This window comes from Pholcus phalangioides, unplaced genomic scaffold (genome assembly GCF_987345545.1).
Source record: "Pholcus phalangioides strain wild (caught in Gottingen) unplaced genomic scaffold, Ppha-v1.0 ptg000005l_1, whole genome shotgun sequence".
In the NCBI taxonomy this organism is placed as follows: domain Eukaryota; kingdom Metazoa; phylum Arthropoda; class Arachnida; order Araneae; family Pholcidae; genus Pholcus; species Pholcus phalangioides.
The window spans coordinates 8,924,475-8,938,379 of record NW_028301598.1 but is presented as its reverse complement, the minus strand read 5'-3'; the positions used below and the strand labels follow the sequence as shown (position 1 = coordinate 8,938,379).

At 40.4% G+C, this 13,905-nt stretch overlaps 1 protein-coding gene across 1 annotated transcript in view; it reads right to left on the bottom strand.

The window, feature by feature from the left end:
* LOC149086255 (disks large homolog 4-like) overlaps positions 1-13,905 on the bottom strand; it is a 186,296-nt gene that overhangs the window by 46,739 nt on the left and 125,652 nt on the right. The window contains exons 5-6 of the mRNA XM_089232280.1: positions 13,208-13,334; positions 1,857-1,935 (exon numbers count right to left, since the gene is read on the bottom strand). Of these exons, the coding sequence (XP_089088406.1) occupies positions 1,857-1,935; positions 13,208-13,334 (206 nt within the window). The remainder of the gene's footprint in view (positions 1-1,856; positions 1,936-13,207; positions 13,335-13,905) is intronic.

The window sequence follows — 13,905 nt, the reverse complement described above, 5'->3', positions numbered from 1 at the left end:
CGTGTTCTTTTTGGAATTTTGGGTTAGTCTAACGTCGATTATTCAATTGTAGCAAAAAACTAATTCAAAATTTCAGCAAGACATGGCACTTTTCAACTACAAAATGCTCCAACTATTTATACTTTTCATTTTCGCTTTTTCCACGCACCGCAGTCGCAAATCCGTAGAAATAATTTCAAAAAGTGTTCAATATGTTTGCCGCCATTATCTGTTACCACTTGAAAATTTAAAATAACATTTTCAACTGCTGAATGCAGCGTGTCAACAGAAATGTTCCAAACGTGCCGCGATATGCTATCTTCAAGATGTCACAAAAACTGCCACATTGTCACGAAAGACCAGGTCTTCGAGATATTCCACATTTAAAAATCACATTGATTCGAACCTGGCAAGCGTGGTGGCCAAACCTTTGGGAAATGTCTTTCGGCTGATGGGTGAAAAATGTCGTCTCATCACCTGTTTAGCAGCGTTTACTGTGTGTGAAGGAACACCATACTGAATAAAAAAACTGTTGATGATAAACAGTTATGGTGTTGAAGAGCTGGGATCACGGAATTATTTAACAATGATGAATACCTGTGATGAATGAACAATAATGTGAAACCTTACTAATTTCGCTTATTTTGTCTTGGATTTGGAAGAACCGACAAGTCGGACCCACCGCTTGGCGATTTACTGCCTGCTATCCGCGAGTGGGTGTGGAGGGTTAGTTGAAGTGTGTCCGGAAAATTCACCGCCAGCTATTCACCATCGGAAAATTTACCGACGCGACAATTAACCGCCACGCAAGTCACCTATAAGACTTCACTGCTAGGAAAATTTATCGACAAATTGACATAGAGAGTGACTGGATAAGCAAGTGAGTTAGAGTCAGTAAATGACCAAATGAGTGAGTGAGGAAGTTGGGGACTGAGCAGATGAGCGAGTGAGTGAGCCACTCACGTGGCTACTCACTTACTAATACGGCTGCTCACTCTGTCTCTAGCTTATTCGCTGGCTCATTCACCAACAGATTCAGTCACTCGCTCGCTCGCATACCCACTCACTCACTGATGACGAACTGTTGTCGGTGGATTTTTCCAGAGATGAATTTTCCTACAGTGAATTGCATTTCAGTGAATTTTTCGTAAATCGAATTGAAGCGAAAGAATAGCCAACATCACTCCCGTGGAGCCGCAGGAGCGCCTCAACCCAGAACCCCAGAAAGTGAGGGTTATTATGGGTTTTATTTTGGGTTGCTATACTTTTAGATATTCAAACATTTAATCAAGGGACATTCTGAATATGGGATACCTCTATTCAAGTGACAAAAAGTCTGGTCTCATACAGGTGTCCCCTTATTGAGAGGTTTTACTGTATTTAGCATCCATATGTTGTATGAACATTTTTTTTCAGCAGCGTCGTTAGACATTTTACACAAGGATGACGTCACTCTCCGCTATCATACGAAGGTTTTAACAACTGGATGTTGCGAAGATATATTTTGGAAAGAGAGAAAATTCAACTGCCCCTGCGGGGAATCGAACCCACGTCCTTTCACTTTCCGGGTGAACGCCCTAGACCACTAGACTACAAATGAGAGACAGTTGAATTTTTTCTCTTTCCAAAATATATCTTCGCAACATCCAGTTGTTAAAACCTTTGTTAGACATTTTACCCGTTTTGTGGGGGGGGGGGGGTAATTTAATAGTACAAATAACATAATTATAATACAAAAGCTTTGTATTATAATTATGAGAATCAAAGCAAGAACCATTATATTGCATTGTATATTATACTAACTCACAAAGATAGAGATTAATTACTTAATTTCTATCAGAAATTATTTCCGGGTAAATTATATGCTCATCACTTACGTTCTTTGCATAATGCTGATCCCGATGCTGTCCTTGATGCTGCCTTTCCGCAACTCTACTGTTATGAACTTCGTTGGGGCTGTTCCATAAAAATTGAAATAAAACAAAAGCTTTTATGAATGAAATAAATAAAGCTGTGTACTGTGTGTGTATACAGTAAAACCTCCCAACAACGGCCACTGATCGTGGAAATGTTAGTGAGCAGGAGCTGATAGTGGGAAGTGGCCGTTATTGGGAATGTCCGTTTTATTGCTGCTGGAAAAACAAACTATAACTTACCATCTGCGTAGATCTAGAATCTAGATGATATGTAAAATAATCCATTCTGTAATTGATTCCGATAATTATATAATTTATTATATTAGAATATACGATTATATTGACGATGTTGTAATAACTGATTAATCGATCTACAATGAATGAATGAACGCCAGGGTCTCTGCCATCGGACTTATCCCGTTGCCGAGATCTCTTCAAGCCCAGCTTCGTGGCAGAGTCTGGAACAAAGTGAGTGCACCTAACAGTCTGAGTGTGTAGCTTGTGTTGTGTATGATATTTCAGTGCCGCCATCTATACTTCAAATTGTGAGTGAAGTGTAATGATTGAATATTTGTAACGTTGTAGGCCGGTTGCTCTCTGTGGCGAGACTTTTTAACGGGGAGATCGGCTCGCATTCGCGCCTTGAAGTTGGGAATCACAGAAAACCAACTTCAGCCGACCACCACTGTGGGGTTCGAACCCAGATCTAATCGATCTACAGTGATATTTTTGCATCCTAAAATTTAGGCCTGCAGAGCTGAGGTAGACAGAACCAGCTCCGCAACTAGATACTTTGTCACCCGGAGAAAGACGGAATTTTGGCGCTCTTTGCATGTAGAAGATGCAGTTAATTCGTTGCCCTTTCCGGTCCAGCGCCCTGGGAGCTGGACCAGACTCGCCTGCTCCCCCCCAATTGCTGACCGGTCTAGGACTTGGCGAGAAAAACTAATATGTACCAAGACATCAATTCTCATCCCATGACACGTAAACCAAATGTGGCCCTCGGAGTCATCTGATGTGGCCCGAGATCTGAAACCTCATTTTGTATGAATGAACTAAGTGGCGCATTCTAAGATGACTTCAGTGATTAGCAGCACATTTGCAGGTCACTTAAGTGAGCAGTGGTGCATTTAGAGATCACTTAAGTTGCCCTCTTGCTCTCTCCACTGCCTTAAATATAACTATCTAGCATTTTTACCCACGAAAAGAAAGCATGCATAATCTCTCTTTCTCTCTCTTCCCCCCCCCCCATATATAGTCTGGAGATGGAGGAGGGAACTTCCATGAAAATCAGCTTGAAAATTTACTTTCTCATAGCGATGTGTATATTTTTTTCCGACTTCGCCATATTCAACGTCACCGTTGTTCAGAGGTTACCTGTAATGTTGAGTCAAAGGGACGCGTTCGGTTCCAACCAAATGTGGCTGTGGTTGTTTGGAGATTACCGTTGTTCAAAGATGGTCGTTCAGAGGAGGTTTTACTGTATATCATATTTATCAACGAATAAAAATTTCTTTGAGACTAGTTATTTCAATAAAAAGAAATAGGGAAAAGTATTTCAAAGTTTAGAAACGATTGATGCAGATTCAAACACAATTTTCTTCATAAATGTTATTTTCTGCTTTCATGGAGCAATAAATCACAAGACGTTTGTTTAATGTTGGAAAGCAATAAATAAAAATGCGTTCTCAAGAATTGGTAATTGAAATAAATTATGAAGAAAATGACTAAAACCAAACACAATTGATGTACAATGAGATCTCGTAGTGGACATTTGTGGCAGCAATTGCGTGGACGTAATCTCAGTCATCTTTACAATGAATTAGAATTTTAAGCCAAGAATCAGACACCTCGTTGGGCATTTTGCCTGTTGTGGCGTTGTATTTGTATTTGTATAATGATTACCAGTTGAATTTCAATTGGTTTTTGACGTGAATGTGTCTTATGAATCGGCACGGTTTTAAAGCGTCATGAAAATAGATCAGACTATGAATCCAAATAACTATGGACAAAACACGTAAAGACAATGCCCGATATTTCGTTGGAAAGAAAGTTTCTATTAATAGGAGTTTGATCTCAGTATCACGTCACAGGATAGAACAATAGCGTCGTACATTTATTCAGCTGCTGTGCAGTCGTGTGGGCATTGTGCTGAGCTCTCCTGCTGAGTTCTCAGGTTCGAACACCGTTGACGGGTGGTCGTTTAAAGTGGTGGTCGGCTGAAGTTGGTTTTTTGCGGTTTTCCAGCTTTGAGGCACGAACGTGAGCCGGTCTCCCATTTGAAAGAGATTCTCCGTAGAGAGCAGGCAGGCCTACAACACGATGCTGACAAAACATGAAAATTCAAGCATTTCCATCTTTTCTTCAGAAAATGGACGCCAGATGGCAACAACGACATTCAACTGGAATTTTTATATAAGTAGCATTATACAGGGTTAACTACGAGCCAAATGAAAGGGGGATAGACGAGCCCAAATGGAACATAAAACACCATAGCTCACAACAGTCGGGCCCTGCTATTTTCAATATAAATGCTTCATGTAAAAATTGCAATTTTCGGCGGATGTTTTTTGCTTGTAACATGCGGAGTTTGCAACTAGTTTTTTTACGAAACTTACAGGAAGTTCGACACTACATGCGAGACGCAATGTAAACAAACTTCGATGAGATATAAACATTTTTTAAGTAAATTATATTTATTCGAAATTTGATTTTGCCCATCGTCAATCTTTCAGCGCTTGTATAATTATGCCATTAAGTCTAGATATTCTAATGGAAATGGGGACAGCTTTTTACAAGATTTTTTCTGCTCTTTCTAAAAAATTGTGCTTCATTTGCTTGTAGATCTTTTAGAAACTTTAAAAATTCAGTTTTTTTAAAACGACGCATTTACCAATCATTATCCACCACAACTCGAAAACGGTTAGAGACGGGGCAGGATTGCTATGGTGTTTTATGTTCCACTTAGGCTTGTCTATCACCATCCCTTTCGTTTGGCGGATCAGTCGCAATTCACCCTGTATAATGCTACTTATATAAACATTTCAGTTGAATGTTCCAAAAATTCGAACAGATGGCGGTGATTCAGTAAGCTTTAATTTAAGTTGCTTGCGGAAAGTCGCCGGATGATAAGGGATTTTCCACAAATCAAACCTTTGATTATTTTCTGTTATTTTATTACGTTTTTGAGAATTAGCCCGCAGCATCATGGAAATGAGCGAAGACGACTGTCTGATTCTGTATATGAGAAATGTATTGAGCTTAACAAGCGTGTATGATACCGAAATGAGAAAGAAAGGAAAAGTAAACCGAAGAAAATAATCAAATAATAGAAAACAATACTGAATTGCTAATTTGTTCGAAATCCCTCATCATACAGCTGCTTTTAGCAAGTAACTTAAATTACAGCTTACTGTATTGCCGAAATCTTTCTGAAATTTTACATCAAAGTAGAATTTTGACGCAAGTTACATTATATATCTGCCAACCAAATTATGAAATTGATAAATTCTGAGGATGTGTAATTACAAATCATATGCTGTGAATGCTTATATCTTACTGAATACTAAGTTGCTACGTTTTAAATCCATTAAAAGTATGTCTCATGTATTGTAGTTAAAAAATCTGCATGTATAAGCAAAAAACACTATATATGCAAAAAGTTTGAAACAATCATATCTTCATGAAAATACGAGCAATACGAAAATGCACACAAACATTAAAAATAGCAAATTAAAATATTTTGTCATGGTTAAAATAAATCATTTTTAGATTCTTATGATACAATGCTGAAAAAAATATTTTTTTCTTGTTTTATTGGTCCACTAAATGCACTCTCTTGACTAAATTTCCATTTGAAATTGTGAGTACAAGCATTTATTAAATAACCAAGTAGTTTTCTAGAATCTTCAAAAAAAATCCCCGAACTCCAAAGTGACGACTGACTTATGGCTGCATAGTATACTTTGTTTTGCTATAAAAACGGGAATAGGAAGAATCTCTATTGATTTTGACTAACAAGAAAAACAACAAAAATAAACATGTTGGAAAAGGGAAAAAAAAAGTTTAAGACCAAGAAAATCTGTATGGAATAAACGGAAAACATGAATTCGGAAATTGAAGTTTTTCGAACAAACAACACAAACAGTACATTTATATATATAAGTGTAATGCTCCGATTCCTTTATCTAAGATCTTGTAGAAGTTTTGACTAAGAAACTTATTCCTTGTTAGAAGACTCTCTTTCAGTAGGTTAATCAGACTCCAGCACGGAGAATGTTCAATGCATCTTGACATTTCAGATACGTTCGTATATTCTTATTATTCGCCTGCGATAACATTGACAAAACTACATCAACAAGTGTTTTCTTTGGAATAAATATATATTTTCCTCCTTTTATTCGTATTATTCACAGAACATGAAAAAGAAGTATTTCTGTTCAAATTCTAGTCCAGCACGCCATAATGAGAAAAAAGGAAGTTTTGAATAAACTTCAAGATTGCCACGTACTCTGTAAGGACTCTTCAGACCAGAGATACAAACAACATCAAGCATTTGCTGTTATACATTATGTATATATCAGAGCCGGACAAATCGGGAAGGGAATACGTCTACGTTTCTTTCATTGTCAGCGCTGCATCTCCGATGTAACAGCGGCTCTTAATGGATTCTTAATAGAAAATCGGGATCTCTCTCTCTCTCAATGTTTGCCATCCTATCTTTTCGACCTGTAAAAAATCTTTCCTAACAGCTACAGCTTGAAGTAACATTGCTGAGTTTGAAAATGATGAAAATGGTAGCTTTGAGATTTTTCAAACGTATTTTCTATTTTATAATCTCTCGTTTCCTTATTTTGGATGGAATGTCTCCGCAATTCAAGATCATGCGATTCCAAGAGACCTTTCATTCGTCTTGTTACCTATTAACGTATCTACTTTCCGTCTACTTCCCAGAATGAGAGGAAGTTGTTGGAGATGAAAGAGATAGAAACTCGAGTTACGCTTCCTGAAATCTCGTTAGAGCGGTCGGAAACGGAAACGTTTTCCCGCATTAATGATGAGAATGCGTGATTAAGTGCGTGGAAGCGCGTGAAGTACGTGACTCACGATAAATGATCGTTAAATTCTTCTCTCTTGTAAATAAGCATCGAAAAAGGGTCTTTTTTTCTCCATAAATGCTCCCTGAATAACTTGTTACTACAGCTCATAAAATGAGACCAGAAATAATAACTTTATTTTCTACAGAAAGCACGAATTTTACGTATTGATAGATCAAAACTTGAATTGAAATGATTATCGCTAAAAAATCACTTTATCTGAGAGAGTTCATTGCAATCACTGTTTTCAATTTTTAGTATGCCAAAGGCGCGGATCGAGGGTGCTTTGTTGAGAGGGGTCACTTATTGTGTAGGCTCGTTAGATCATTCCTGATGGGACAGAGAAATTTTTCCACATTATTCGGATATGAGAGGGGCGGTAGCACCGTTTGCCTTCCCCCTCTGGATCCACGACTGAAAGCAGTTATCTGCAGCTACGAATGGAGCGAAGGCAGGCATCTTTAGCTTCGAATAAAACTGAGGCAGGCATTTTCAGCCTTGAGTGGAGAGGCGACGAGCATCTTCAGCTTCAAATGAAACCAATGCATGCAAGGCATCTTCAGCTTCGAACGGAGTGGAGACAGACATTTCAGCTTGGAACGGAGCGGGGACAGACATTTTCAGCTTCGAAAAGAGGGGAGGCACCCATCTCCAGCCTCCAATGGAGCACAGACAGGAATCTTCAGTTTTGAATAAAACCGAGGCAGACATTTTCAGCTATGAGAAGAGTACGGCATCTTCAGTATTAAATTGAGCATAGGTAGGCATCTTCAGTATTAAATTGAGCATAGGTAGGCATCTTCAGTATTAAATTGAGCATAGGTAGGCATCTTCAGCATCACATGGAGCGGAGACAGTCATCTTCAGCTTTGATTGAAACCGATACAGGCATTTTCAGCTTCGACTGGAGTGGAGGCAGACATCTTCAGCGCCGAATGGAGAGGAAGCAGACACCTCAAGCTTTGAAATAAGCAAAGGAAGTCCATTTTCAGCTTTCAATGGAGCGGAGACAGGCAGTTTCAGCTTCGAATGAAACAGATTCAAATATCTTCAGCTTCCAATAGAGCGGGAGCATCGGTCATCAGCGTCGAATGATGTTAAAGCAGACATCCTCAGCTACGAATTGAACAGATGCAGGCATCTTCACCTGCTAATGAAGAGGAAACGAGCATTGTCAACCTTGAGTGCAGCGGGGCAGGCACGAATTTAGGGCGATGTGTGCGTTAGACTTATTGCATATGTAGGAAGCTGTTGAACAGCCGCTGAAAAGGAAGAAATGTAACGTGACTTTGTGCTCGAGCGAACGAGCGATTTGTAAGAATGTCAAGCTTAAAAAAAATTATGAAAGCAGTAGTATAGGGGGAGATTGAATTAAGGGATGGTAGAGGAAAGTAGTCGTATTTAGGCTACGCTTGTTAATGTTCTAAATTCGAATAAAGTCTGTTTTTTGAAAACGTTAGTAAAATCCCTTAATACTTTGAATTGAAGCCGCGGCCATTTTCCTTAGGAGCCAGCAGATTTCTCAGAAGCGGGATATAGCACCGGACTACGATAGAAGAAAATGCCATTTCTGGTGAGAGGACGAAAGAAAGACTTGGAGATGTTGGAGTTGGGAGAGAAGCCGTCTTCAGATGACAGAGTCGCCGATCTGAAGAATCTCATCGTCAAGTCGAAGAACTATGAAGAGGACTTTGTTAGAGGACTCCTCGAGCAGATCATCGGAACCCGTCAAGAAGAAGCCAAAGCCTTGCGACAAAAGGAAGAAGACGAAGCCCAGCGACAGGAACGAGAGGCCGAGCGACAGCGGCAGTTTGATAACATGTGGGTCGTCGCGAAATATCGATGATGACACCGAAAGTCATCGCATCGTACCGTACCGTGCGATTTGACGAAGAAGATACAGAAGTTCGACGTGGATAACGGGGATTTAAGTCTGTACTTACAGTACTTCGAGTGCCAGGCCGAACTTGCGAGAGTACCAGAGGAACAATGGGCCACTAGCTTATTAGTGTTACTGCCTTACGAAGTGTCCGAAATCGTGATCCGCGAACCCAAAAAGAGGATTAACGACTACGGTTTCGTCAAGGGACTGTTGCTGAATCGATTCAAGTTGACAACAGAAAAGATACGGCAAAAGTTTATCCACCACTCCCGACGTCTGAAGTCGACTTGGAAGGACTTTGGATATGAGTTGAATGTCTTCTTCTCCGAGTGGCTATCTCTTCTGAATGTTACCGAGTTCGAGTCTTTGAAAAAACTGATCGTCACGGAGCAGATGAAGTCGCGGGTACCGACGAACATTCGTGAACATTTCATCGATCAATGGTCTAGTTTTGTAAACCCTGATGAATTAGCGAAGAAGCTCGACGAATACGAAATCGTGAGATCCGAGATCGAGGATGTAAAAGATCACAAAGTCACCGGGACTGATGAACGAAGATCCGGATTTTGGGATGACCAAAGGGTAGATGCTCACCGAAGAACTGTTGCTCAGGATCGATTTGTGTACGTGGATCCAAGGAGAGACATGATGATGGGAAGGACTTTGAACCAGAACAATCGACCTCGTATGAGTGAAGTTCGTAACGGCGAGGGACAACGTGTCAGGCCAACGGTTCCGAGAGACAATAAGCGGCAAGACTGGGAGCCCAGATGTTTTTCGTGTGGATACCTGGGTCATGTGTCTCATGATTGTCCAAGAAAGAAGAATTTAACATGCCGCCTGTGTGGTGTGGCCGGTCATATTCAAAAGCACTGTGATCAGACTACAACGAAGAAAGTGAACTTGGCAGCAAATGGTTGTGCTGATTGTTACGAAGGGAACTGCATCAAAAATGCTAGGATCAATGATGGGCGTCTCATCTCATATTTGATCGACACTGGAAGTAGTGTGACATTGTTGAAGAAGTCCGTAGTGGAGGAGATGAAGCTGAAGTATGTGCCGAAATCAGAAGAATTATTCGGTTATGGAGATCTGGTGAAGCCATCAGCAGTTGCGTTTGGTAAACTTAACGTGGATTTGGAAGTGGATGGTGCAAAGTCAGCTGTGGATGTGTTGGTCGTCGATGATAATGCACAGTCGTATGATTTGATAGTTGGACGGAACTATCTGATGTCACCGGAAATCGAGTTTGCCGGAAGTGGAGGAAGACTGCGCGTGTGGCACGCAAGTGAGTTGCCATGTGTTCGAGATGTCAGAACTGAGGAGAAAAGGATAGAGCTGATGACCATGAATCCAGAAGAAGTTGACGGTGCAACGATGGAGGTCATTGATGCCAGAACAGAAGATGTAGAGGACGGACTGGTGCTGATGAAAGGAAGCCAAGGAAATACTGATGTCTTGCTAGAAGTCGTGAAGGGGAAAACGAAGGTTCCTATCTGGAATTTAGGGGAACATGTTGTGAAGTTTGGTGAAGGACAGTGTATCGGTCGTGCGTCAATCGTTGTTGATAAACTGAGCATGAGGGAATTAGAAGAATCGGGTGAAGCTGTAGGAAACCCCGAAGTCAGAAACTCTTTTGTGTGTGATGAGCTACATGAAAACTTGGATGTTCTAGTGGATGAAGAAGTGAGTCCTTCGACTGATTGCTGCTTAAGTGAGGCCATCATAGGATCAAGGGACATTGAAGTAACCTGTGAGGATGATATCATTTCAAGTGTGGCCTTGAAGGATGAACTGTGAGATGAATTACAGTCTCGCGATAAGAAATTTGCTAATGTGGGTGCTACGCGTGAGGGACCAGGACGTAAGAGAAGAGGAATTCGTCTAGATGAGATAAAGTTCGACAATTCAACTGGGAAAGAAGAAAAGTGTGAAGTTTGGTCATTGGTGAATGAGTATAGAGATGTCTTTGCATTGTCCATTGAGGAACTTGGGTGTACATCGTTGACTAAGATTGACATTAAGGAAGTAGAAGTCAGCAAACCTATTTGTGTACCGCCATATAGAGCAAGTTTGTCTGAGAGGACGGCAATCAGCGATATCGTGAAAGAATGGAAAGATAATGGTACTGTCACAGAAACTAGGTCACCGTATGCTAGTCCCGTATTATTGGTGAAGAAAAAGACAGGTGAAAACCGATTAGTTGTGGACTACCGTCGATTGAATAATCAGACAGTGAAAGACCAATTCCCATTGCCACGAATCGATGATTTACTGGAAAATTTGGTTGGGTGTAAAGTGTTTACGACATTGGATCTAGCTCAAAGAAGGAAGCGAAGTTGAAAACAGCATTCATCACTCCAGATGAAACAGGACAGTTTGAACGTATGAACAGTTGACAGTTTGAAACGATATTCGGGTTAGCAAATGCACCAGCAGAGTTTCAAAGACTGATGTGTCAAATGTTGGGTCCACTCATGAACACTAAGGTCTTATGCTATCTCGATGATATCTTGATACTAGCGAAGGATTTGACAGATATGATGGAGTGAATTAGAGAAGTGTTCGAAAGACTGAGAACAGCCGGATTGACGCTGAAGTTGACAAAATGTGAATTCGGGAAAAGAGAACTGGAGTTCTTAGGATTCGCAGTTAATGCAGAAGGCATTCAGCCAGGTTCGAGGAAGTTGAAAGCTGTCAAAGACTTTCCGATTCCCGGTAACGTTCATGAACTACGTAGATTTCTAGGATTGACTAGTTATTTTAGAAGATTCATAGAAAACTATGCACAGAAATCTGATCCATTGACACGATTGACACGAAAGAACGAAGAGTTTACTTGGAAAGAGGAACAGACAAGAGCTTTTGAAGAACTGAAGTATGCGTTGATGTGCCAACCCATACTATCACACTATGATGCGAGAGCGGAAACCGAAGTTCATTGTGATGCGAGCTCAATTGGGTTAGCAGGAATGTTGTTGCAGAAAGGGACGAACGGCAAGTGGCATCTAGTATATTGTGTGAACAAGAAGACCACAGAAACTGAGAGTAAATATCACTCGAGTAAATTGGAATTGATGGCGATTGTTTGGACGTTGGACAGATTGCGACAATTCCTAATTGGAATCAAGTTCGCGGCCATTTTCCTTAGGAGCCAACACATAGAATCGTTGGATTAATCCGTATTTTATGGGACAGACAAATTTTCTCATAATATTCTGCTCTTGGGGAAGGGGGGAGGGATCGCCCTTCAGACAACATAATCATAGGATAACAAAAAAAAAATCCCTAAAAAAAATTTTTTTAAGAAATTTTAAAATTAATTTTTCCTCACAACACTATTTGTGTCCTTTAAGATTGACTCGAGCCAAAGCACAGCAAATTATGAAGACATAAGTTTTTCACGAATCACGCTTTTTTGAGATCATTTTGAAAAGCACAGTACAAAATGTGTAAATTTCAAGCTCCGATGTAGGTAAGGCAAGGTGAACTAGATGAGGGCGCGGTCGCCCAAGTCGATAAGATACTCGCCTAAAGTACCAAAGGATGTTTAGAGGTGTCGCGAGTTCGATACCCGGTTCGTCCTTGTTAGAAAACTTTCCTGACATAGGGGGTACAACTGAAACGGCGACATGACCGCAGAAAAAATTGCTACCACAGGGAGTCCCTAATCAAGGGGTTAGCGCACCAACCTCTCGATGAGTATAAAAACAAGCCTGCCGTTCGGAATCGGCAATAAATTACAGGTACCGGTCTAATTAGCCCTCGTGTGCAGAAAACCGACCGTGGTGTAAAAAAGATGATAAAATTAAAGCCAGAAGTACACTCGTGTCAACACTGGCCAAATACGTTCCAATGTTGGTCATGGGAAAGTAGTGTGGCCGCTCCACCATTCGTAATGATCGTCAAAGGTTGGAGACTGGAAGGCTGGTCTTGTAGTTTCTAACCCAAATCAAAGAGGTGTCGCCTTCCGTCTGGCCACACACTCGACGAAGAACGCCAGCAATCACAATACGTGTTGGCTTATTATTTCCTTGGAGAGTGTTCTGAAAGCAAATATTCACCAAGGAACATTGGGCTGGGCTAGCGTGTAGCCAGACTATGCCACTTTCTTTCATACCGAGCATAATTCAAGTTTATCGCCATGGGAAATTTAGTACCTAGTGAATTGTACCGGAAGTGCCACTAGTTGTTGCCGTAACTATGCCACTGCTGCTTCTTTACATCAGGGGAAGGAGCATTTTCGAAGCAAATATTTGCGAATGACTGAATTGTGCCAGGCTGACACGGGTGTGGGCCTGGTTTAACGAGAAAGTCTTCATGGAAAAACTTACCTTCGTGAGTTGTGAAAAGTGATTGCGGATTCTCTCTCAGGATGATAAGGCGAACGGGCGAAGTTGCTTCTTTAACGCATCTCACGGCATCATTCAACGAGGCGTCTCTCAACGATATGTCATTTACCTGACAATCAAAACAATAAAAAGGATAAGAAATACGCATAAACGATGTAAAGAATGGCTATATTGTAATAACAGCTATTCAATCGTACATGCACCTCGTACACATTCTCCTACGGCAGCGTTTCTCAACCTATTGTCCGCGACGATGGCATAGGTTGTCCACAGGCAGACTTACAAAATTATTCACCAGTTGTAATTGATATCAATAATATCCATATGGGCACAAATAACATTATACCTGCATATTTCATTAGTTCACTATACATCAACGAGAAATTGCGGTCCTAAATACGGGATATCATTAAATATTGCAAAAAATTGCAATTTATTGCTTTAAATGTATCTTGTTAATTACTGCTAAAATTGATGAAAATAAAGGGCTGCTACAAATCGAAGCAAACAAAAATGTTTCCACGAAAAAAAAAAAATATCAAAATGATCTGATGACCATATTTCATTAAGAAATATAAAACATTGGAATCTTTTAAATAGTAATCCGTAAAATACGGGACAATACCAATTGTCATCAAAAACATTGTCCCCAATCAGAATTACAATTCCCAAAAAAGAAA